We start from the raw sequence: 26313 nt of genomic DNA, 5'->3' as shown, positions 1-26313 counted from the left end.
TCTTGGGAGTGCATTAGCTCGTGAATTAATTTCTTTCAGAACATTATCTCGAAAGTTTTGCCCTTTTGTGACTATGAATATTAATAAATATTACAGTAATTAAGTTGTAATTAAAATATCTCTTTAAATACAGAACTCTATGTTTATATAATGCATTTTGGAAAATAAAATGTCAATTAAATATGGTCACTGGTTCGTAATATTTTAGAAGATAAATAGCTTATGATTTGAGTGCTTTAAAAAAAGTTCAAGCCAAACACAGAAAAAGAAAAAGAATATGCACGTGGCTTGTGGGTTTTATGTTTTTAATCAAACTAACGTTTAGTTGTAATGAGAGGGAAAAAAAAGCCTCGAAGACAATGAATAAGGCTAAAAGGAAGAACTGAGAGGAAAAATTATTTGAGAAATAATATTGAGTGATAATCAAATACACAATTTTCTGAAAACCATTGAGTGATAATATCTTTTAACAAGTAGTTATGCTCAATAAATACATACCGTAGATTTTGCCATTGGAAATTATAAAAAGTAATAAAAAATTTGGATTCGTAATTATCCCAGCCTAAATATTGCAGAAGTTGTTACTGCATGCTTGTATGGTAAATCAAATTCTTCTTTACCTGTCATATTCGTTCAATTTAAATCCTTCAAATCTCCCCCCCCCCACCATACGATTGTCCTTTTTGTGCTCGAATTTTACTTTCATTCGGTTAATGAGTTAATTAGACTGAATCATCAGGCAGTTATTGTGCAAGCAATTAAATTCTTCAGTCAGATCCGATCTTGATCGCATTTTCCCGTGAGGGTGCAAAAGTCGGACTACATTGAAAAAGTCATCCACGTGATCCCTTTTTAAAAAAATTCAGTATCGACAGTAAAAGAGGCAATGGATGAACTTTAAGGTAACTCTACTTTCTCTTTCTCAAGATAGAGTTCTGCTTGTCGCAATATGTTTGAATTTATGCAATGAGGGCATTGATGCAGTTAGGTAGAACAAGTATATAACTCCATACTGGCATGGGATTGTGGTCCATTACTTTCGTAACCATCCCTATAATAGGTAGCCCAGTCCCAAAACTCTACAAGCCTACTACAAAATGACACACAACGAAATTAATTGTCCAATACCAGGCAAGTCAAGACTGTCGAGCACTTCAGGTGAACCCCCAAGAAAGATAATCTCAACCAGCTTCCTTTCAATCTTAATATTTTTTTGTTTGAACATCTACAATCATGTATTTCCCTACGCACTACTGAAGCAAGTCAAAACCCAAATAACCAGTAACCAGGAAAATATGGAAGAAAGAGAAGAAAGTAGAACCTTGGAATCTGAAGTTAAAGGTAAAATGCAGAAATTAGAGAAAGAGAAGTTCAATATGTATTTTCATTTTTCCATATTCCCCCAGAAAACAGCACACGATTTATATGATACTTATATAAAGAAGAGAAAATACGAGAAACTACAAAAATGACACCGACAAAAATCAACATCACTTGTAGGCACATAAGCTAAGCACCTAAGCCTAATGCTAGTGTGTTTCTCGCTAATCAACTAGTCCATCTATGTGTGGAAACTGATCCGTAACAACTACCTTAAAAGACCAACCTAGCAAGCCCTAAAAGCTGAAAAACGTTAAAAGGTTATCACTGACTCTCAAAACAAGGCTGTCTTTAGTCTCAAAGCTATTAACAACTTTCACTAGGTTCTCAAGTTCAACCACCTTGGTTGACATAAAATGACACAAGAACAGCCTGTGCTTTTAAATAAGGCAAAATAAGTAGCAACTTACAAAACCAAAAGAATAAAATGCAAAATAAAAATTTAAGTCAAATCATGGAGGATAGGTAGCAATCTCTATTACATTTACACCGGTATAATGAGGCCATGATTTACAAAACAAGGAGTACTCTTTTAGTCCAAGCTTCAGAAACTTGCAGAACAAAAAGACTAAATATTGCAATATCTATCATAGTTTTTTAAACCCCACACAAAGGATTATATTTTAAATGATGCTAATTATACAAATAAGCCAAAATACAAGTTTTTTAGTGCCTCTTTACCATTTATGGCACCATTATCCACTCAAGCTTCCAAATAAATGACCAAGTTTTAGAAACAAGTACACCATCCTCATTTCCCAGAGGCAAGCATCTAGAACATAGCATTAGCCAATTGTAAGGATGCAAATGATAGACATAAACTGTGGCAACAGTTTTCATAATTAGTTTTCATATGTATGGGTGAAATTTTCTAGAAATATTCTCATAATTAGTTTTCATATGTAAGGATGCAAATGATAGACGTAAACTGTGGCAACAGCAACATTTATTTCATTTTTAAGTATCAATCTGAAGCACTATCACTATTCTGATAATAGTATTCAAAGCTGGATGCAATGATGAATTTATTTCTCTAACTATTCTGACGATATCGGTACAAACTTTTAGCAAGGAACCATCCAGTGAATGTAAGTTGAAACCATCACAAACTATGGAGAAGAATTACACGAGTCGGTTAAAACCGCCTAACAAGTAAAAGGTGGGTAAATAAAGCATATTCGGCAATTGATCAACTGAGAGGCTGAGTTCTGACTTGTGAACTGAAGTAAGCAGCATCATTAGATTGAGAGGAATAAGCCGAACCTCTACTAATGCTTGCTACTAGATGGGACTGAGGTAATTAGCAAATCGACCTGTAGTTCTTGAAAACAAATATCATTGGTAAAAGGCATACACATATTTATAAACATAACTAACAGCATTTTTTTACCTGCAAAATGATTACAATATTTATTATATACACGGTAAATGCATACATTATCCGGCCTTTTACTTTTTTGCTTCTAATAAATGCTAGTTGTCTACCTATGACAACATTTACTTAACCATACTAAAAACCATCACTTCCCTCACCAGATTTGTAGCTTGAGGAGATGGAATGCCTCCTACTTACACTAAAGGTACTGAATAAACAGATTAGCTATCTTCTAGTTTAACAATAATTATATAAAAAGCTTAATCCATACAACAAATTCTTGGACGCAATGCCCCCATTACTTCTAAAGTGTTAATAGGCTGAGCTCTTGAATTATGACCCATTGTTTTTAAATTTATAGGGTTTCAATCTATGAAAACTGCTGGAGACTGCAGAGTGTCTTAAAGTACATAAGAATGTAAGCAAAACTGCTACCTAATTCTGAACTCTAGTTCATTGTAGGATTTCCAACTAATTACATATAATGAGAAATGAAGAGCAGTACAACCAGATGTCCGAATAATTTAGTTTGGAGCTTAAAGTTTTCCTATTAAAGTATCTAAACCAATCAAGTCATGTTCACTAAGCAACCAAGATGTATAAAACTGAGTGCCTAAACCGGAAAAATGTAAGGGAAAAAATGGAGATACCTTGAGCACAACCATTGGAATCACGATAAAGCTTGGAAACAAGGGTGGCCGATGCAACCGCACTGTGAACCGGTTGAAGACTGCTCAATTCTCGTCGAACCAACCTTCAAGAAATAACCCAAAAGAAATCAGAAATTAAACGAGCTCATAAAAAGGGAGAAATAACCCAAAGCATAAACGGGGTCAAGGAAAAAAAACGAAGAGTACCGCGACAGAGAGAAAGGAGAAATCCGTGTCTGATGAAGAGTGAAACTGGATCGAAGTGAAGGATTTGGAGCTGAAAACGGGATTTTGGTTCTTCTTGTTGTTGCTGTTCGGAAAATTGGACGAAGAAAAGAAGATTTTTGATGCAATTGTAGTAACCATTTCTTTGTTCTCTCAAGTGGAATTTGGCACCCAGCTACAGTGAAGAGCCTCTGCAAAACCCTGGTTTCTAGCCAACCAGTGAATTTGGTCGTTGCTTCGTTTTGTTTATGGGCTTTGTTTAATATAAAATCCACCAAAGCAAACCCATTTGGTTAGGAAGTAGGCTACGAGTTTCCATTTTATAATAAAAATACTCTTTTTTTAAAAAAAATAGTATATGATTGATTCAATTGGTTTAACTAAGAGATAAATAGTGATTTAGTCACTGAACTCTGTCTCACTTAATAATGTAATTTTTTAATACTTTTTATTATCAATTTACCGTTTTAATTAGCATATTATCTATTGTTATCACTATTAAAGGAAACGAATCGATTACGTAAAAAATAGTTGATATGTTACATATAATTTGATCAATTTTAGTTTTTTCTTTTTTAAATCCTTTATTACGTATTCAATCCAATCCGATGGTTTAAAACAGAAAAGATTAACATGATAACTAATAAGCGCCATCTTGATCAGTCGTGACGATGTCAAATCTTGACCTGAGAAAAAATATAAACGAAACCAATTGTCAAACAATAGAAAACGTAGCATAAAAGCAGAAGAAAGCGTGCCATAAAAACTGAGTTATTAAAATTAAAAAAACAAAAAAAACAAAGATACATTATAATATATATAAAAAAACAATAAATACTGACGGTCGACAACCAACTCCAAAGCTGGTGTCGTTGCCGATCACAAAGATGAAGAAAATAGACAGCGATGACCAAAGAAATTAGAGAAAACTATGACAAAACCTTAGACCGAATGTTGTTGTTAGATTATCTTATCCTCTTTATTTTATATTTTTGTAATTTAAAGTTTAATATTAAAAAAGTGTCTAAACTATACCGTTTTTCTCAAAGTGATGCCTAATTTTTTTTTCCAGTCAATCCAGGTGCTTAACGATATAAACGCTACTACTTTAGGTGTCTTGACTGTAACACTGTTAAAAAAGTCTGTTAAGTGACTTATGTCACGTTCAGGCAATTTTTTTTTAAATAACAAACTTAAAAAAAAATTATATTAAAAACCCTATTTTTTTCTAAAATTACTTAAAAATTTCATATCATTAAAAATCTCAAATCCCTATCCGCAACCATAACCTTATCTCTCTTTCCAGCCACGACCGTTCACGTCGACATCGCCCTTGCCATCTCCTTTGTTTGTCGTCCTCAGCCTTGCCATCAATATGGTCGTCCTGTGTCATGAATCGCATGGGTGTCGCGATTTTTCAAACTGTGGAGTTCATCAGGCTGACTGGCATTGGTTGGATTCAATTGGGTTTTCAAAGTTTGGACTTTTTTTAAATTTTTGAAATTTTTAGATTTTTTTAATAAAAATAATTTTAAGTTTTTTTATTTTAAATAAAATTTTGAAATTTATATAAAAGTGACATGTGTTACTTAGTAGAAATTTTAATAGTCGTTACAATTGAAACACCTAAAATGATAACTTTTACTACATTTACCAAAAAAATTTAGATACCATTTTGAGAAAAACAATATAATTTTATTTTTTTTATTAAATCTTAATTTAATAAACTTTTATTTAATAAATTTTATAGATATTAAATTTCAAACATTAAATTTATCAAAATATTATTTGAATTAATCAAGTTAAATCTGCCTGTACATTATCCATTCTTATATAATTATATTGTTAATTTGATTTATTATGTCCATCTACTGTAATCAGTTCTCCTTGGAAAGGTGGAATTTTACCTAGGCGGCTAGCTAACCGGATTTTTCAGAATGGTTTTCATGGCGTATTTTAATTAATAAGATGATTTTGACATGTGTTCGCTTTGTTCTTTATCTAAATTTCCACGTTAATGCATTTTCTAGTGAAACGGCAACGTCCCAACTTTTTTAAAAGGAAAAGCATTGAAGTGTCAAATATCCACGATTTCTTGATAATATCATTGGCTTCTGGAACGAACAATCTAAAATATACAAAGCTTTATCAGAAGAATGTAATTAACGGTTGTTAACAATTTTGACATGTGTTCGCTTTGTTCTTTATCTAAATTTCCACGTTAATGCATTTTCTAGTGAAACGGCAACGTCCCAACTTTTTATTAAAGGAAAAGCATTGAAGTGTCAAATATCCACGATTTCTTGATAATATCATTGGCTTCTGGAACGAACAATCTAAAATATACAAAGCTTTATCAGAAGAATGTAATTAACGGTTGTTAACAAATAATTCTATTTTTTATTAATTTTTTATGATTTTAAGATAATATTTATTTCGAATATCTTTAATTATTTAATAATAAATATTTAATTAATTTCAAAGGTATTGTATTGAAACTTAAAACCTTTAAAAATAATTATATTCTTAAAAGTTAAAATATAGATCTTATATATAATTACTTTAAGTTGAAGCTAACAATTTTTATGCGAGGTGGGAATTTAATTATAAATTCTTTGAATGTCAAAAATATAATTTTGTTATTTTACAATCTTTCAAAATTTAGGCGAATAATACAATGATTTTACCGTTTTTAATCCAAAACCCTTGCTAGCTTGCGTCTATTCTAATCAATTGATAGCGGTGAAAAGTATATAAGCAGGTTTGTTGAATAAAAAGATATATGTAGGTTAATTTTTTAATCTTGAAATTAAACGCGAATTATTCTTTTTTTTTTTAAATCATAAAAAGGTAAAAATTTGAACTTATCAAATTACTTTAATAATCAAAGAAAATATTATTATTTTTAGATTAGATTTAAACAACTGTATTTATATGTACATATTTATTAATAAATTAAAAAAATCTAAATTGATATTATATTATAGTTATTTCTAATTATTAAAAGATTAAATTTTTTTAATATGATTAATCTTAGAAAATATTTTTCTTTCAAAAATAAAATTTCTACTTTCTGAAATGAAAGAAAACAAAGCTGTCAAGGGAGAAAGGACATCATCTCTATTTGTTAAAACAAGACAAGAAAACGTCTCAGGTGATGAGTTTTTTTTTCTCATTAGCTACTTACGTGGCAATACAGTTTTACTTTCCAATAATATTTTGCCACGTAAGCATTAATATGCCAAGGAGCATACTACGTCAGTAAAGCACAGAAGATATCTATTTCTTCCTCCCTTTTTTATCAGTTCGTAGCTATAGAAACATAAATACTAAATTACCGAAAGATTATCGGCTATGCTTTTAGCCTTTCTCTCTCATTTATACTTACTATTCAGTTTTCTCGGAAAATTTTAGCAAAGGCCTTGTGAGATGTGAAAGGAAGGGAAAGTTTGAGCATCTTTTGTTTTTATTCAAAGAAAAATGGCCTCTTTATACTGCAATAATCGGGGAAGAGATTCTTGCTTTACTAACGCACGCTATGGAAGATCACGTTCCAAAGCTCAAGCTTGTCTCGAAAAGATTCTTCATTTAATTTCAACTGTCCCACCGCCCAGTGAAAACGACACAGAGCCTTTCAAGAAGAGAGGGTTTGATATTGATTTGAACTTAAGATTAGGTTATTTTCTCGACGATGGGGACGAGAGTGAAGAAAAATCCTCCAACTGTTTAGCCGAGAATAGCTTCAATGAAAGAGAAAACAGGTACAGCCACAGCGACGGATGCTTCTTCTGATGTCACGGATATTCAAAAAAGCGAAGAGTTCAAAAGCGGCACTGGCGGTGACGTTAAAACGGCGGCGGCGTTTAATGGTTCATTGGATTTGCTAATAGAAGCGGCACTGGGGGTCTGACATCAAAGGTGATTGGCTTTCCCAGTCAATCCAGGTGCTTAACGATATAAACGCTACCACTTTAGGTGTCTTGACTGTAACACTGTTAAAAAAGTTTGTTAAGTGACTTATGTCACGTTCAGGCAATTTTTTTTTAAATAACAAACTTAAAAAAATATTATATTAAAGACCCTATTTTTTTTTCTAAAATTACTTAAAAATTTCATATCATTAAAAATCTCAAATCCCTATCCACAACCATAACATTATCTCTCTTTCCAGCCACGACCGTTCACGTCGACATCGCCCTTGCCATCTCCTTTGTTTGTCGTCCTCAGCCTTGCCATCAATATGGTCGTCCTGTGTCATGAATCGCATGGTTGTCATGATTTTTCAAACTGTGGAGTTCATGAGGATTCGTCAAGTTCTGGTGGTTATAATCATCTTGTCGTCGGTTGGAGTTTCAATTGGGTGGGGTTCTGACATCAAAGGTGATTGGATGACTGGCATTGGTATAGGATTGAAATTAGTATTTTCAAAGTTTTTGGATTTTTTTTTAAATTTTTTTAAATTTTTAGATTTTTTAATAAAAATAATTTTAAGTTTTTTTATTTTAAATAAAATTTTGAAATTTATATAAAAGTGACATGTGTTACTTAGCAGAAATTTTAATAGTCGTTACAATTGAAAAACCTAAAATGATAACTTTTACTACATTTACCAAAAAAATTTAGATACCATTTTGAGAAAAACAATATAATTTTATTTTTTTATTAAATCTTAATTTAATAAAATTTTATTTAATAAAATTTATAGATATTAAATTTCAAATACTAAATTTATCAAAATATTATTTGAATTAATCAAGTTAAATCTGCCTGTACATTATCCATTCTTATATAATTATATTGTTAATTTGATTTATTATGTCCATCTACTGTAATCAGTTCTCCTTGGAAAGGTGGAATTTTACCTAGGCGGCTAGCTAACCGGATTTTTCAGAATGGTTTTCATGGCGTATTTTAATTAATAAGATGATTTTGACATGCGTTCGCTTTGTTCTTTATCTAAATTTCCACGTTAATGCATTTTCTAGTGAAACGGCAACGTCCCAACTTTTTTTTAAAGGAAAAGCATTGAAGTGTCAAATATCCACGATTTCTTGATAATATCATTGGCTTCTGGAACGAACAATCTAAAATATACAAAGCTTTATCAGAAGAATGTATATATATTACTTTAAGTTGACGCTAACAATTTTATGCGAGGTGGGAATTTAATTATAAATTCTTTGAATGTCAAAAATATAATTTTGTTATTTTACAATCTTTCAAAATTTAGGCGAATAATACAATGATTTTACCGTTTTTAATCCAAAACCCTTGCTAGCTTGCGTCTATTCTAATCAATTGATAGCGGTGAAAAGTATATAAGCAGGTTTGTTGAATAAAAGATATATGTAGGTTAATTTTTTAATCTTGAAATTAAACGCGAATTATTCTTTTTTTTTTTAAATCATAAAAAGGTAAAAATTTGAACTTATCAAATTACTTTAATAATCAAAGAAAATATTATTATTTTTAGATTAGATTTAAACAACTGTATTTATATGTACATATTTATTAATAAATTAAAAAAATCTAAATTGATATTATATTATAGTTATTTCTAATTATTAAAAGATTAAATTTTTTTAATATGATTAATCTTAGAAAAGATTAATTTTTTAATATGATTAATCTTAGAAATATTTTTCTTTTTCAAAAATAAAATTTCTACTTTCTGAATGAAAGAAAACAAAGCTGTCAAGGGAGAAAGGACATCATCTCTATTTGTTAAAACAAGACAAGAAAACGTCTCAGGTGATGAGTTTTTTTTTCTCATTAGCTACTTACGTGGCAATACAGTTTTACTTTCCAATAATATTTTGCCACGTAAGCATTAATATGCCAAGGAGCATACTACGTCAGTAAAGCACAGAAGATATCTATTTCTTCCTCCCTTTTTTATCATTTCGTAGCTATAGAAACATAAAATACTAAATTACCGAAAGATTATCGGCTATGCTTTTAGCCTTTCTCTCTCATTTTTACTTACTATTCAGTTTTCTCGGAAAATTTTAGCAAAGGCCTTGTGAGATGTGAAAGGAAGGGAAAGTTTGAGCATCTTTTGTTTTTATTCAAAGAAAAATGGCCTCTTTATACTGCAATAATCGGGGAAGAGATTCTTGCTTTACTAACGCACGCTATGGAAGATCACGTTCCAAAGCTCAAGCTTGTCTCGAAAAGATTCTTCATTTAATTTCAACTGTCCCACCGCCCAGTGAAAACGACACAGAGCCTTTCAAGAAGAGAGGGTTTGATATTGATTTGAACTTAAGATTAGGTTCTTTTCTCGACGATGGGGACGAGAGTGAAGAAAAATCCTCCAACTGTTTAGCCGAGAATAGCTTCAATGAAGAGAAAACAGGTACAGCCACAGCGACGGATGCTTCTTCTGATGTCACGGATATTCAAAAAAGCGAAGAGTTCAAAAGCGGCACTGGCGGTGACGTTAAAACGGCGGCGGCGTTTAATGGTTCATTGGATTTGCTAATAGAAGCGGCCGAGATGATTGCATCCCGGGATTATTATATGAATGGAAAGGAAGACGAAGTCGAAGAGGTTGAAAAAAGCGGCGGCGGCGGTGGGTCAATGGAAAGGGATAAAGACAGCTCGCTTAACGTTGAAGAAGAAGAGTTCGAGGAAACTGAGAATACGGCGCCGCCGGTGGTTCGATCAAAGAGGGGGCGGAGTCAGGTTTTGCCACTCAGGTATAGAGACTCGGTTTTGGAGCCGTGGATGAAGCGAACACAGAGATCAACATCTGCCGCAGTGATTTCGAAGAAGAAACGAAAGCCAAGGTAAATAATAAAATATTAAATTAAGGAAAAAAAAGTAGAAGTGAAATTCCTTTTTACTGTGTACGTGGAAGGACGTTTTATGGGAGTTACTGGCTTACTGCGAAATACTAGTAAACTGAGAGGATCGAGCTTGTATATAATTTGCCGACGCTGAATTCAGATTCAGATTGCAGAATGTTAAGGTTTGGCGACACTTATTGTTTCTCCCTACTTTTAATTTAGTAGTGTTGAAATTATGCTCGTAAATTTAGTCATTTAATGAAAATAAAATAAAAATTGACTATAAAAAACATTTAATACATGTCATTTTAATTTTATAAAAACATTTAATATATATCATTTTAATTTTTTAAGCATTATATTGTTTCACGAATTATCAGAGCACAATAATCAATTTAAATACATTATTTAAAACCAATTAAATCATTAATAAATATTTTTTTCCTAATCAAAATCGCAATTAATCATAATGCAACGCATTAGTTTCGTGTTTCAAATTTCATCTAAAATGTAAAATCGACTACAAACGGAACAAAAAAGCTAAAATGTAAATTAAAATATTTCCACAAAAAACTTGAGTTAGTTTTTAATAATATAATTATAAATATTTTTTATTTGTTCCTGAATGGATTCGTAATGTGAAATAAAATAGTAAAATGAAAAATCTAAGATTTTTTATATAAATAAATATTTTCCTTATCGGATTCAAAATTATCCTCAATGTTTTATAACCTGTAAAATAAAACATAAAAAAAAAATTTAAAGAACAACTAAGAAATCAGTTAAATTAAAAAAAATGTCTATCAAAGAAACTAAACACATCTCAAAGTAGATAAAATCCTTCCATCTCTAAAAAAAAACTAAAATTAAAAAAATCAATTAACTTAGAAAACAAGCATATCGATCAAACAAACCAAACACATTTCTAATATATTTTTTTAGAATTAATTATTGATATCCGATCTATTGACCGACTAATCCAGATAAGATATTGCAAAGACGAGGGCGACCCTCCCAATCCAGTTTGCTCCATTCACATACACAATGATTCAAACCCTTGATGTTGCTTAAAAGACTTAGTGCCTCATCCCACTACACCAACTGGTTGTTGGTACATTTATAATATTTCTAATACTAAATATATTTACAATTCATTAAAGTACGTTACCATTTTCCGTAGTTTTTCCAACATTTCAGTTTTGATTCTTTTATCCTCTACATCTTACTTGATATAATGTGAAATCTTCTTGCAAGGGGTTTAGGAGCACCTCGACTACGTTCGAATCCTCTAACACAAATTATACCTGATAGAATAAAATAACATAAAAAATTTAACTATCAATAATTTAACTTAATACTTGTATTAACATACCTGAATTGAAGCATTTCTGAACAACTGTAATTGGCTCATCTGTTTCAAACATGATAACTTTTAGAACTTTTGTTTTAAATGCTCTATTATATGATCATTGTTTACCTCTTAGTATTGCAGATATGGATGTTCCACAATATAAAATCCTAGTTGGAAGATTGTATATCAAATCTCTTCGAACCTTGATGGGTCGATAACTAGTTTCATGATCAGCAAACACCTTTACAAAAACGTTCAATGTAAGTTTTTTTTAATCATAATTAAATTAAATTAGATAAATATAAATGGTTTATTACCTCATTTAGTTGAAAGTATGTTCCATTTAGTGGAAATCTACTTTTATTAGCCGATCGGCATGGTATCTGCACATATAGTACATAATTTAGTATTTCGATATATAATATATACACAATTTAAGAGTTTATTACCAAAAGAGTGCCATAAACTATGTTGGCATTTTGTTCCCGAGTATTACAACACGCAAAGCATGTTTCTTCATCACAAAGCTCAGACCTTGTGGAACTGCATCGATTGTTTGATGTCTCCAATGATTTTATAATTTCACCTGAGACCAGTATATCCATACATATATATAACGTATTTATAACCAATATATACGAACATAAAACTCTAACAAGTCTCTAAATACATGAAAAAATTTGAATCAAATATCTAAGTTCGAATAACACGAGCCCGTAATGTATATTGTTCACGTTAAATCATACCTGATCTCCATATGGCAAGATGATATTGGCAATCGTGTTCGGATTCTGTTTGATCTAACTGTAATATATAGAGACATGATTAAAGTTCAATATATATTAGTACAATTTATGTAGTTGAATCTGACTTACCCCTTGAAGAAGTACGTGATTACGTGGAAGTTCATACCTAAATAAAGAAGAAAAATTAGTTTGATTAAATACAGTTTGAAAAAAATAAGATGATCTTCAAGCTGATAGCATGAAATAGGACTACTTACACCATATGCTCAGTTCTTAACCGTCTATTTTGCTTCAATTTAGGAGCTGTGGTCAAAGCTGCTTTTGAATTCAAAGCGATTAAAGCATTTGAAACCGTACCACCTTCAAACATAAGATTGTTTTCTTCCAAATCTTTGATATTTAGCTTGATCATATGAATTCCATCAGAATCATATTCAATCTCAGCTTCATCAAACTTTGAATTCTGAGACTCTGTGAATATTGTCGATGGAACTTCGAAAGGTTCTTCAATGATAGGTTCATAAATCTTGGTTTGACTTTCACTATCAAAGAGAGGTTCTTCAATTATAGGCTCATAAATCTTGTTGAGATCTTCAATATCCAGGAGTTGTATAAACTCTGGTGTAGATAAGAAGTCGTCTAATGCTCGAGGGCTTGAAGCTGAAACCGAACTTGATTTCATTTTGTTACATGGAAGTGTTTTCTTTGCACTGAATTCAAAAGTTTAATATTAATATTAGAGTAATGAGAAGAATAAAATATTCATATCCATATAATACAAAACCTTGCATATTGACTTTGAAAGTGTTTGCAATGATCCCTCATCGGACAAGCGTTGCAATTTGGTTTTATCTTGGTGCAAGTAACCTAAACAGAATTTTTTAGGTAGTGTAGAAAACATTTAGAATCTAAAATAAAATAAAATAAAAGGGATAATACGGGATACCTTTCCAAAGGTTATCATATGATAATGAAGTTTATACCTGTATAATACAGTATATATCAAACTACAAAATATTAGCCAATAAGTTTAGTTAAATCAGTAAAAATGTTTAGAAAACTTTGGCATTACAATATTCGCTGAGGCAATTTGCACAATCGCGGCCATAGATAAATCTGAATATCATCCAAGATAGGGTACCTGTAAAAAAAATGATGTCCATTGGTGTTTTATATATATATATATATATATATATTTGCTTCTAAGCATATGATGCTTACAGTTCAAGGCGATGCAACTCAAGGTGTTCAGGAAGTGGTTTGAGAGGAACCCATCCCAGACGAACAACGATACGAGCAACGTTTACATCAACCTTGTGGAAGAAAGGATAAAAAATTTTAGTGTGCAAATTAATTTCATTAAAAAAGAAATTATATAAAATTAAATATCCTACCGGGAAAGCAACTTGTTCTAGTGATAGAAGCCGTATGCACTCCACACTCTTCAACCCCAGTCCGTTTACTTCCAATAGGTATCGCCTATTAGTAAATAAAAAACATGTAAGCACGTGCATTTTAATGTCATCAGATTCAGTCAATTTGTCGGCTTACTTAGCTAAATCCGGAGGAGTGTTTCGTAGCCATTCTAAGTCAAGACAGTTGTGTAAACTAACCACTCGATTGAGTAAGTTCTGAAAAGTAAAACATTTGAATAGTATGAATCATGCTAAATAAGTTATTTATGATATATAATTTTTCATACCTGGATTGTTTTTGCAAGTATGTTATGTTGGCCTCGGTCTTTGATGCAATCGGCTAATTCATTAACATCTGAAAGTTTGACTGCCTCCCAGTCCACTGCATCCATTTGATCATTATTTCTCTCACCAGTGGAATATTGTATCCTTACACTTTCCCAATCAATCTCTTCTTCCTTGGAATCAATTTCATCCTTCTTTGAAATAGATTTTCTCTTACAAAAACCCATGTTTAAGTAATCATGCTCCTTTAGTTTTGGTATTTTAGCACGAACACCTTTTGGAATTTTAGTATATTGACTTTGCACCATGGACACACAAGCACCATTGAGGTTTTCAGTAGAATTTATTGCCAAGTTTGTGTCAATGATCACCTTTAAACAACCTCCATAATCAGTGTTAATGCATGTTTCTTCGCCAACCAAGCCACCATTTAGGTCTGAATTCGGACTTGTACTAACCACATGAAAACAACCTTTGCAATCATTGTTCATTCTTGTTTCTTCCAATTCATCAATCAAATCATTTGTTACTTCCTCAAAGTCTCTGTCTCTTTCATGCGCAGGTTCAGTTACAAAGTACTGAAGACCTTCTACATCATATCCAATCATGTTATTCCTAACTAACTCTTGACTATAAGATTGATCACTCTCGCTTGCTATTGGTTTTGGAGGAAACTTTGCAGCTAGCGACATAAAAGCATTGCTATCAAGAAAACATTAAATTAGTTTTATATCATTTTTAATTAGTAGATACAAATAAAAGTGTAGAATATTAAAGTGTAGAATATTACCTTGAAGCTGCATCTGTTACATTCTGTGTTAAGATAACTCCGATCACTGAATCCAAAACTGAACCTTTCCATTTCCTAAAGCTTCTGTCTCCTATCAACAAGACAAATATTGACATATTCATTAGAATTTTGATAGGTAATGTAGGAATAAACTGTTTATCAGCAGTCATTTACCTTGTATTGGCTGCAAACGGGCAATAAATGAGGATATTCGTCCAGCAAAAACTTCTCTATCTTTTTCCCACCATTTATTCTTATCTTCACTTGTTTCAAATTTTGTCCGATCAACATCTATTCCCACCAACAAGTTCCATTCTCTCACAGTCTCCGGATCTAGATCAACTTTTGGTACTCTTTTATTAAGAGGTTGAAATGGTCCTTGGTATGGAACCAATGAGTTATCACTGATATGCAAAGATTGCATTTCATGAATCATTAAATCAATCTTCTTTTTGATCGAGGTTCCACTTCGGCCTGCATCAAATACAATCTGTATTTTGATGTTTTTGAGCTTAAATTCAAAGAAAAACGTTGTTTATTTGTTCTTACCTCTCGATTTGAGAGTGGCTTTTAGTGTTCTTGCTCTATGCTTTCTCTTGCCATTAATCATTGCTGATAGATCCATCTTATCATGTGTTTTGGCATCTACATCAGTGACCTGAAGTATATATTATTCAAATATATTAATGAATGAAGATTCTTATAAGCAGCAGTAGTATAAGTATGGTAAACTTATATAATAATACTGGAGTTGGAGTGAGTTCTAATTTTTGTGGCCTCTTCCTTTGTATCCTTCTTTTCCTCGAAAACCAGTTAACATTAAATAGTTTTCTCTTGCCATTAATCATTGCTGAGAAATCCATCTGATCATGTGCTTTGGCATCTACATCAATGACCTGAAGTATACATTATTCAAACGTATTAATCAATAAAGATACTTATAAGCAGCAGTAATATAAGTACGAGGAACTTATATAGTAATACTGGAGTTGGAGTTTCAGTGAGTGCTAATTCTTACCTTTTGTGGCCTCTTCATTTGTATCCTTCTTTTCTTCGAAAACCAATTAACATTAAATAGTTTTCTCTGCTTGACACATTTTCTCACACTCTTAACCAATAAAATGAACAAATTCAATCTCTTCCTCCTTTTGGACCTTTTTCGGGTCGGGAAACTAAGAGAATCAAACTCCATAGGTCTATCATCCAAACTTTCCAATTGAAAATCCAAAGCCCTTGCAGTGGGTGCTTTGGTTTGATTGATCTCTATGATCATGTTGCTTTTGAAGCTTGGTAGATTCTTGGTCTCAATTGTGGCATTCTTCAAGCCAAAACTTGTTTGCTTCCTTACATTCTTAGACTTCTTTTCCTTACCTTGCTCTGCAAGCTTCGGTTTCTTTTCCTTGGCTGACTTCGAAGTAGCAAACTTTGGTTTCCTTTCCCTTGCTTGCTTTGGTGTGGTTGGTTTGCCATCATGTGCCACCTTCGGCCGTTGTATCTTCCTTTTTGGTTTCCGATGTTTCTTCGAATTCAAGAAATCATTGGCAAGAATTTGATCATAAGATACATTCTCCCGCATAAATCCATTATCTGAACTCAAAATTAACTATATCAATAATAATAATAAGAAATAAGTAACACATTAATAGGAAATTGAAGTGCAGAATCAGTGATTTTTAACCATCAATTGCAGCAGACAGCACCTTGTGACATTGCGTAAGGCTGAGAAACTTTAGGCTCAAACAAGCATGAGAGCTCCTCGAAAGGACAATGATTCAATACCGAATCCCGATCATCAAAACCTTTATCCAAGGTATTTAAAACTTCAATGGTGCCGGCTGAAACCAGACATGTTGATGGAGGATTTAAACCATCATCGCATCCATGACCCGAAATTGTCTCTTCAATCGCATTAAAGCTAACTTCTTTTTTATTGCTTGTGACAGTGGACTCCAAGCATAAGTCTTTTATTCCATCAAAGTTATGGACTTTCAAATGTAAGTCCGGAGCAGAACATTTTTCTTTTTGGTCGCAGTCATTCAACAAACCCGCCGTGACTGGGGAATCCAAGGAAATTTTCAAATCTAGTTTGGCCACTGATCCCAAACTTAAGTTCTCGGAACTTTGCTCCTCTTCTTTGTCTGACAACACCATGCAAGGATCAAACAAAACATCGTTTTTTTCATTTGAAACCGAACAATATTGTTCTTCTCTTGGGAAAGTAGGCTCTTTTGGGATCACAGAAACCACACAACATTGATCAAACAAAACTTCTTTTATCTCTGGTCTAGTTGGAAAAGTAGGCTCTTTTGTGATCCCAGAAACCGAACAACATTGATCAGGAAAAGTAGGCTCTTTTGGGATCACAGAAACTGAAAAACATTGTTCTTTTCTTTTGCGTTTTCTCACATACACTCTATACTCGGGCATATTTCAAGGGCTCAACCTAAAACGATCAGAATTCTACTAACTCAGACAAAGCAACAATCAACCTAAAACTACAGGAATACAACCGAGTAAAAGTGAAATCTGGAAAGGTAAAAGGGCAAAAACAGAGGAATCAGGGGAAGACAGTTGTTCAACAAAAGAGACTCCGGTTAGAAATCTTTTGCCGTTTTTAGCATTTATGGTATCTGTTCACTCATAACCCCATGCTAGGGTTTTTTTTATTAGTAACATTGTTTAGGATATTGAAATGCCCCAGATGTCATTTTTAATTTTTTTCTTCTTCACCTAAAAAATAAAAGAAAATATAAAAATGTTGTGATTGTAAAAAAGTATAGTCCAATAATTGAAATTTTAAGATTATAAAACAGTAATGGATCCAAGTTATAAGGAATAAAAATGTTTGTTTTTTATGTAATTATTTTGAGTCCTGAGTTCGAGGCGTACAATAAAATTCTATTACGTATTCTTTTGTATTTATGTTCTTAATTATATTAAGAGCTTATTAAAGTTATATGTTAAGTCGCAATGTCATTTCTTTCGTTCTAAATTCAATTTTTTGTTCATCCCTATCACTTGGTCATAGTTGAATTTGGATGAAATTTTGAAGTGGGTTATCCTTTCACAATTTTAAATACCAATGCATGAGTGGTTAGGATATTGTTTTATTGATTTTTTTCGACTATTAAAAATTATAAAATGTTCTTTCGATTATATGGAGTTGTTTTATTGAATTCTTCAACTATTAAAAGTTATAAAATGATCATCCGACTATTCATTATGCTCTAAACTCGTCTTTTTTTGTTAAAAATATTATTTGTATACTTTATACTATATTATTTTACGTACTCAAATAAATTATTTTAATGTGGGTATTTATAATTTTGTCTTGTCAATTTCTGAATTTGAGGCCTTTAGTCTATACAATTTATCAGCGTACTCATGCAGATGCACTAACGAGCTGGAGGTCACTGGGTGCCTATTCTTTTTTGACAAATTATAAATCTAATTCTAGGAGAGGGGAAAGAGAATTTAGAGTAAAGAAGAAGAGTATTTTTAGTGGGTCTATAACTCATGACATAAAGAAATATAAGGGAAGAAAAATAAACAACTTGATCAACCAACCAAAATATGTTTACTCCACATGGTGCCTATTCTAGTTAATTATGTCAAATTGTCAATGCAAATTCAAATTTAGTTAAATTGGATGATAAATTTTGGACTGTGGCTTAAAAAGTACGGACATATATTACATGTTTGACCATTGTTTACAGGCAATCATAGGTTTCTTGTTTGAGCCTTCATCTGCATCTCACTTCTGTTGAGTTTGTTTCCCTGTGAACTTGTCCTTTGTTCTTTCAACCTTTTCCTCACACCTCATGATGCGTATGTAATTTCTAACTTATTTTTTATTTGATCTCAGACTTTCCTACAGTGATCTATGGCTTCAGATACCTGAATCTAATTGCTGTAAAATGTAGTTATCTAAGGCCAAGAAATATAGTTCATTGACTTATATAGGAGAGCTAAGTTAGTGTTGGAGTTGAGCAAGTTTATGCTTTGGCTCGCATGGTTTTTCTTGTTCTATGTAGGTTTTCTTCTAAGGCGTCAGTTTGAATGTATTGTTTGGTATATGAATTTGTGATGTATGCATGTTTATATGAAATCTTCCTCTGTTTTGTGGTAAAGCCATGACTTTCTGTGGTAGAGTGCTCAATAACAAATGCCAAATTGATGAAAGGAACATCTTTTATGAATTTTGTTAAGATTTCTGCAGACTGATTCAGTTTCTGAAATAATCCTTTCAACTCCTAACGGGTTACTTGTTTTCTGTCTCTGAATCTATAGACCAGAGACCAGGTTCATCTTCCATAAAGGAGTCAACAACAGCCACGTCCTCGTCTGACGCATCTGAAAGGAAAGATTCCGGATCTGGTGAACTGGTTTCTGATCATGAATTATCAAACTACAAAAATCAATTTAAATACACATGTTCCCAATGTTGGCAACCCCAATAATAAAGTCACTGCAAGGCAACTTGCTTAAATGATGACCAAGATTAAACACATGATTGATGATATTAGTTTATATTATTTGTATTATGTGAAATTTAGATTTGTTAACTTTCCTATACTTCAATATTAACCAAATGGCTTCTGTAATAAAAGAATTACTATTATTCCTTAAATACCCAAATTTGAACACCATAAATGCTAAGAATGTAAGCATTCATTGTTAAGAGATTAAAATATATCTTTAAACATATATTGTTTTGTATTTATCAAAATTAATTAAAAAAAACTTTCCGACTCTTCAGGTCTATCTATACAAGGTTAGTGGAGAACCTGCTCTGAAGTCACCAACAGTTGATGTCAGCTCCAAGGAATTTTACAATTTACATTTCCATACATGGCCATCATAATAAAGACAACTTCTTGACAAAGCAAAAATATATCTTCATAAGATTAATAGAACTAATATTAAGACATGTTCAATCTTATATAATTTGAATGACATTGAATAACAATGTCGGGGGTACACAAATAAAGCTAAACTTCGATTTAGTTCAAAATTTCCCTTAAATAAAAACATAAACCTTTATCTTGAAGACCACCCATGTAAATCAGACAAAAATTGAAGCAAACACTACACCATAAAACATAATATTCTTAAAATCAATGAAGGGAAACACCCCGCATAAGTTTGTTTAAACCTTAAATCTCCCATTGACTAACCATCGTCTACCAAAAACACGAGACAGGAGATGTCTCTCCCCCCCAAAAATTAAACATGCACATTAGAGCATGTAAACCCGACCTCATTTGCCACCATGCTTTGCCTTCTTGCGAGATTCTAGACCACCCCCGATCGACCTGCTCAATGAGACATTCATGTAGTTGGTTAACTCAATCAAAATTGGGGCCTTCAAAGTTTTAAGAACCACAAGAGAATTGACCGCCAGACTTTGGAGTCTTTGCTGAATTTTTCTTAGCATGCTTCGCTGGATGCGGTGTTGCTGTATGACCACCCCCCTTCTTACCATCTGCCACAATTGCAAGCAATTATAATCAGAAGATAAAAAAAAGAACAGTCCAATCCTGGTAAAATGATACTGCAGATTTTCAAGCCTACAAAGAGAATGACCTGTTTTCTGGGGTGAAACTGCAGATTTAGCCTTCTTTGAAGAAGCAGGGGTTGCAGTTTCAACAGGTCTCTTCTTGCTTGACTCAACCTTGAAAAGAAGAAAACATGAATTACAGCTATGGAATCTGCCAATCAGGCCAGATTCAACAATTCAAAAGATCATCTCTATCAGCTAAACTACCTTCTTAGGTGTCTCTTCATCCTCATCTTCTGAAATTCCATCCATAGACATCTGTTCATAAAAATAATAATAACAAAAGAAGCAACAGCAAAGATTAAACAAGAAACAGGACACAAACAACTCATAGTCCAAGGAGACAAGATATAAGAATCAGGAAAATGAATGAATTAATATTTTTTTCCAAGTTGAGAAAAGAAACCTCATCAGATTCATCTTCGTCCTCAGAATCATCTGAGTCGTCAGAACCACTTTCATCCTCAGAATCATCATCGTCATCATCCTCAGTTTTCTTGCTAGGTTCTGCTATCTTAACAGCTTGTTTGACAGCCTCTGGTTTCCCAGCATTAGCCTTTGCTGTTTTTGCATCTGTCTTGGCTTTTCCTGGAGCCAGTATGGAAACGTTAAACAGTTGAAACATGAAACAATCAAATCTTCAACCATTGATATAATTTCCAGCACAGAGAGAGAAATTACCACTTTCTGCAGCAACCATAGGAATCTTCTCCTCCTCACTACTTTCTTCATCACTAGACATACCTGTAAATAAGAATAACAAACATGAGAAATAATTAAACAAAATAGAAAAAATTGCAAGTAGGGCAATTTTTATTTGAGGTCTCACCAAAATCATCAGTGGCGACAGAAGAGACCAAAAAAGTCAAGGCGGTACAAGATTGAACAAGAACACTTTCATATTTATTTAAAAACAAAAGCATGGTAATTAGGAAAATAAGTAAATTAATTCCTATTAATAAAAGGATATCCTTCCTCTGGAATATAAGTTTTGTATCCTAGGAAATAGACACTCCCGTTTTTCCAGTTGTGAGAAAGCTCAAACTCTTGGTCAAATACAAGATCAAAGGATAATTGGAGGCAATTCTGGTGGGAAAGTGTTCCAAGAACAAGTTTCTTCCCATTAGCATTCACATAGAGTGGAACAGATTCTGCCTTGTTCTTTGACTCACCAAGTGAGGCCTAAAACACAAGCAACATTAAAAACAAGAAAAATCAATCATATGTATGAATATCAACTTCAATAACTAATTAACTTCGAACCTGGGAAAGATGGATGACGTAATCGGCACCAGGGTCTGCTTTGATAGGCTGTCCAGCCTTAACTTCAATACCTAATAGTAACACAAAAGGTGATCAAATTCATGTGTCCAAACCAAAAAAAATTCAGCAAATGTAGAGGTCTTGAAACATTCTATACAAAAAATCAACGTAAATGACAATTCTAATAATGCTTCCATTCAATGACAACGGGATGAAGTGAACCTGGAATACTTTAACTTGCATGTGTGACATGATACTAATAAACATAACTAGCGATACGAGAAAATACTAAAAATCTTTTCAAAATAATATTACTATTATATATTGACAGCGAAAAGTGGAAAATCCAATAAAAAAAGATCAAATATTCGAATAAATAACTATTAACTTCCAAAAACAGAAGAAATGTAAACAAACAAATAAATAAGAAACAGCAAGAATGTTCAAATAAAACAACACTGAGCAACACAAAAGAATAAATATGAAAGCAAAAGCCCAAACCAAAAAAAAAAGACTAAAAAGAGAGAGGAGCTTACCCCAGAACTCCATAGAGAGAGGTTTAGCGTTTTGGTAGGAGGAGATACCTACGGTTTTAGAAGGGGAAATACGCTGCAAAAGAAACAGATTAAAACTCCTTCCGAAGAGGCGGTCAAGACCGTGTCGCTGAGATGAATTTATAAGCAAATGCCGCCCGATTGCGATTATTATTTTTAGGGTTTCTTTTTAGGGTTTTGGAAAAGGCGTTTTCGAAGGCTTTATTTTTTGAACTTTGGACCTCAAAAAAATAATCGGACCCAATCAAGATTTTAAATGACACGGGCTTTGGGCTAGATTTTTAATTAACCTACTCAGTGTTTTAAATTAGTTAATAATAATGTATTGTAAAACTAAAAAAACATCATTTAAACAACTGAATAATTAACTTACTCATTTTTTTATTCTTAAAAAATTATAATTATATTCTATAGTTTCTTGAATTATTAATTATTAACGAACAATAAAAATTAATATCATACCGCTATTCAAATTATAATTTGGTATATGTTAATCTTTGGACTATTTTATATTTATATAGTATTTAAAATATATTTGTATAAAATAAATGTGATTATTAGAAAATACAAAAAATATTTATAGACACATGTAATAATATGATATTTTTTTTAAATAAACTAATATCTTTAACAATATGGCAAAATATGTTATCATCTTATTGAAAAAAATATTTAAAAATATAAATATAAGACTCAATTTTAAAACTAATTAAACTCGTTTAGTGGTATCAATGGTAAAATGAAATGTTGTTCTCTCTTGAACTCTTGAGTTTTACCAGCTTTGTTTGTAGGGTATATGTGCTTTAATGGTTAAAGATAATGTTTTTTTAAAATATTGTCTCCTTTCCTTTTCTGTTTCTTATTTTTTTCGTTTTTGTTAAACTTCTTTATTTATTTCTAAATAAACACGATTCTCATTTTGATTTCTCTTATTTTCATATATTCTCAAAGCTTTTGTTTTTGTCTGTTTTTATGACACGGTTATTCATTTATTTTTATGGCATGATTTTCTCAATCTTTATTATAGTTTGATGTTTCATATTACATCCATCACATACCTTTTGATCATGAGTAGTCAGCGATATTTCATAGTTAAATTCTCTTGTAGTAAGTTGTCAATGCATTCAGAATCGTTCGGAGCAATCTATTAGACTGATTCTCTGAATCTTCACGTATATATCAATATTGCATCTCGTTTTAAATAAAGACGGGGATTATTGATAGTTTTTTTTTGTTTAAGATGAAACATGTATTCAAGTGAAAGTTCTGCTTTTATTTTTTTTATGCCCTTTAAATTTTCATGTTGGATTGAGTTGTCTTTATTATATTTCATCGTTTTTATTTAATGAAAACCTATTTTTTATCTTTAAAAACCAAACTTGAGAGCCTTCAGTAGATATCAATTCTTAACCATTATATTAACTTAATAAATTGTTATATTCTTGAAAAAATAATTATTTTTAAAATTATATTATTTATATACAAATTATAAATATTAGAATAATGTTTTATAATATCAGTTAAAGTATATTAATTTTATAAATATTATTTATAAATGAATAACTTTAATATATTTAATACTTTTTTTAATTTCAATGAAATAAAAAATCCAACTTTTAGTCATGTTGCTGTAGTTTAAGCATAAAAACTAAGAAGTTTCAGCAAGGAAAATGCGACGCTAACTCCCCGAGTCACAACTCTACAAACATACCGCCTCATTGGCCCATTGCCTAAACTTGTATGAACTCTTCGATCGGTCCTTCAATTGCTACTGCCACACTAAAAGCTCCAAAAGTCAACTACTAAAATAACCACCGAACTATATGATTGGTGTCGATATGATCATAATATTTTTAATTTTATTAATATGATCACATAACTATTTAAGTGGTTTCAATCAAGTCACCTACCTTTAACGTTGATGAAAGCGTTGATGTGGCAATTAACAAAATTGATATAATTATACGTTTGATCTTCAATACTTGCATATTCTATCAATTTATTCATAATTTTAATTTAATTCAAAAAATTAACACTCCAATCAAAAGGTGTAACGTTCAACCAGATGTTGTGACATATTTCACCAATGACATATGTCACTACATGTTTTGTAACATCCCAAATCATGGTCAGTGACTAAATTGCAAATTTTGAAAATATTGTGCTTGATTTCGAAACAAGTTAAAAATTCAAAGACTTAATTGAGAATTTTATTCAAGAGGATTGATTGGTAAATATGAAAAAAGTGGAAGGGCAAAACGGTCATTTGATAGCAATGTTTTTTAGAGGGGTTATATTATCCCTACGTGGGATGAGTATAAGAGGAAAAAAATGATTTCAGAGTTTTCTTCCTTCTTGCGTGAAGGCAAAATAAAGATACTGAACATAACCCTGTTCCGGAACAATCAAAACGATCGAGAGAAAAGTGCTAGAATCAAGCAATGCTAAGGTGAGTGCATCTTATTTCATATGATTATATGGAAATTTGACTTGCGATAAGTCTATTTCCGATAATATAGTACATGAAGTATGTGATTAATATAAAATGTATGTATGCTTGATTGTATGAGTGTATATGTGCTATGTGATCTATGTGAATATATGGTTATGGAATAAAGTATGTAATAATATGATAATATGATTAATTATGAGAATTAATATAATAGAGTTATAGAATTTCAAGAAAATTAAAGAAACTAAATAAGACTTAATCATATAATGAAATGGGAATAATATATCAATTAGGAAACTTGAATATAAAGTAATGATATGAACATATAAGATAAGTTATATGCTAAGGATTTGTAGAGCTATATAAGAGTACATGATATATGTGAACACGTGATAATCTGATATAAGTTAAGTTATGTGACACTAACTATGAATTATATGATATAACATGGTGAACATATAAGAAATGATATAAAAATGTTATTTGAGCTACTTGATAATAAGTCATAAGATTACATGCATATGTAATATATGTTATAAGATAAGAAAATATGTGCTTACATGTATATGAGCATATATATACAATAATAAGAAATAAGTCAGATGATATGTGAATATGAAAATGTGACATGAGTTATACTATAATAAGCTATGTGATTAAAAGATAAACGATATGAATTCTATGAGTACATGTATAAGTGATGTGATTACATGAGCATAAAATATAAGCAATATGATGTGAATGATATGATAAAAGCTATGAGCATATGAGATATGACTATGTGAATATGTGAAACGATATAAAAGAGAATGTCCATGTTAAGTGTCAGGAGAGCTAGAGATATAGTTGGCATGCCAAGAGTCGAGGGTTACCTATGTCTTTCGAGACATATGGATAATTTACCTATGTCATTCGGGACATATGGACAGGATTACCTATGTCCTTCGAGACATATGGACAGTTACCTATGTTATTCGAAACATATGGATAGGTCATTCGGGACACAGATTTCATATGCCACTTAGTGGATTTTATACGAGTTGTGGTGACATCATATGTGTGCACAATCTCATAATACTCGCATATTTTTAGTTCTCACATGTGTACATTGGCTAACAAAAAGATAATAATAAACATACTACATGTGACGTATATATTTTTTTGTGATATGAATTGTAATACATGATTTATATGATGATGGATGTATTATATGACATGGTGTGTATGAATATGATGGACAAGACCGCGTGATTAAAGGAATAAATGAAAATCAATATTGATCACAATAAAAATATGAATAATGATAAGGATATTATATATTTATATGTGTGCAAGTGTTATATGAATTATTATGCGAATCTGTATGATAGTAGTAATTTTTCAAACATTGTGTTGTGTCACAATATATGTATATGCATTTGTGAATTAGTTGTAGTTTATATTGGGGTTTTATATGACTCACTAAGCCCATGACTT

The 26313-nt window shown here is 31.6% G+C and overlaps 2 protein-coding genes and 1 long non-coding RNA gene across 4 annotated transcripts; all 3 read right to left on the bottom strand.

Annotated features, from left to right (window-relative positions):
- Nucleotides 1-2380: 2380 nt before the first annotated feature.
- On the bottom strand, nt 2381-3842 carry LOC120156929. The gene is made up of 3 exons (XR_005519096.1): nt 3613-3842; nt 3406-3509; nt 2381-2693 (listed from the first exon to the last, which is right to left on the bottom strand). It is a non-coding gene; the product is annotated as an uncharacterized LOC120156929 (long non-coding RNA).
- A 7794-nt stretch (nt 3843-11636) lies between these two features.
- Nucleotides 11637-17435, bottom strand: LOC120157167 (protein ROS1A-like). The gene is made up of 21 exons (XM_039168404.1): nt 16709-17435; nt 16027-16595; nt 15755-15904; nt 15558-15666; nt 15183-15482; nt 15009-15099; nt 14221-14920; nt 14070-14149; nt 13913-13997; nt 13740-13831; nt 13591-13659; nt 13465-13501; nt 13303-13385; nt 12776-13228; nt 12648-12684; nt 12519-12576; nt 12222-12358; nt 12090-12155; nt 11899-12013; nt 11794-11832; nt 11637-11725 (listed from the first exon to the last, which is right to left on the bottom strand). Exons 1-21 carry the CDS (start codon nt 17433-17435, stop codon nt 11637-11639), a joined length of 4086 nt encoding a protein of 1361 aa, XP_039024335.1.
- Nucleotides 17436-20160: 2725 nt separating this feature from the next.
- LOC120156955 (histone deacetylase HDT1-like) lies at nt 20161-22518 on the bottom strand. 2 transcript variants are annotated; one of them, XM_039168220.1, is made up of 10 exons: nt 22368-22518; nt 21832-21902; nt 21539-21750; nt 21398-21411; nt 21250-21312; nt 20975-21156; nt 20776-20826; nt 20595-20682; nt 20387-20493; nt 20161-20331 (listed from the first exon to the last, which is right to left on the bottom strand). In XM_039168220.1, exons 1-10 carry the CDS (start codon nt 22378-22380, stop codon nt 20269-20271), a joined length of 864 nt encoding a protein of 287 aa, XP_039024151.1. In that variant the 5' UTR covers nt 22381-22518; the 3' UTR covers nt 20161-20268. The 2 variants fall into 2 exon arrangements, with proteins under 2 accessions (XP_039024151.1, XP_039024152.1); XM_039168221.1 differs by having other exon boundaries at nt 21398-21408.
- Between the last annotated feature and the right edge of the window lie 3795 nt (nt 22519-26313).

Source organism: Hibiscus syriacus, unplaced genomic scaffold (assembly GCF_006381635.1).
Source record: "Hibiscus syriacus cultivar Baekdansim isolate YM2019G1 unplaced genomic scaffold, ASM638163v2 tig00111238_pilon, whole genome shotgun sequence".
NCBI lineage: Eukaryota > Viridiplantae > Streptophyta > Magnoliopsida > Malvales > Malvaceae > Hibiscus > Hibiscus syriacus.
Note: the sequence above shows the minus strand (reverse complement) of the source record. Positions and strands in the feature narration are given on the sequence as shown.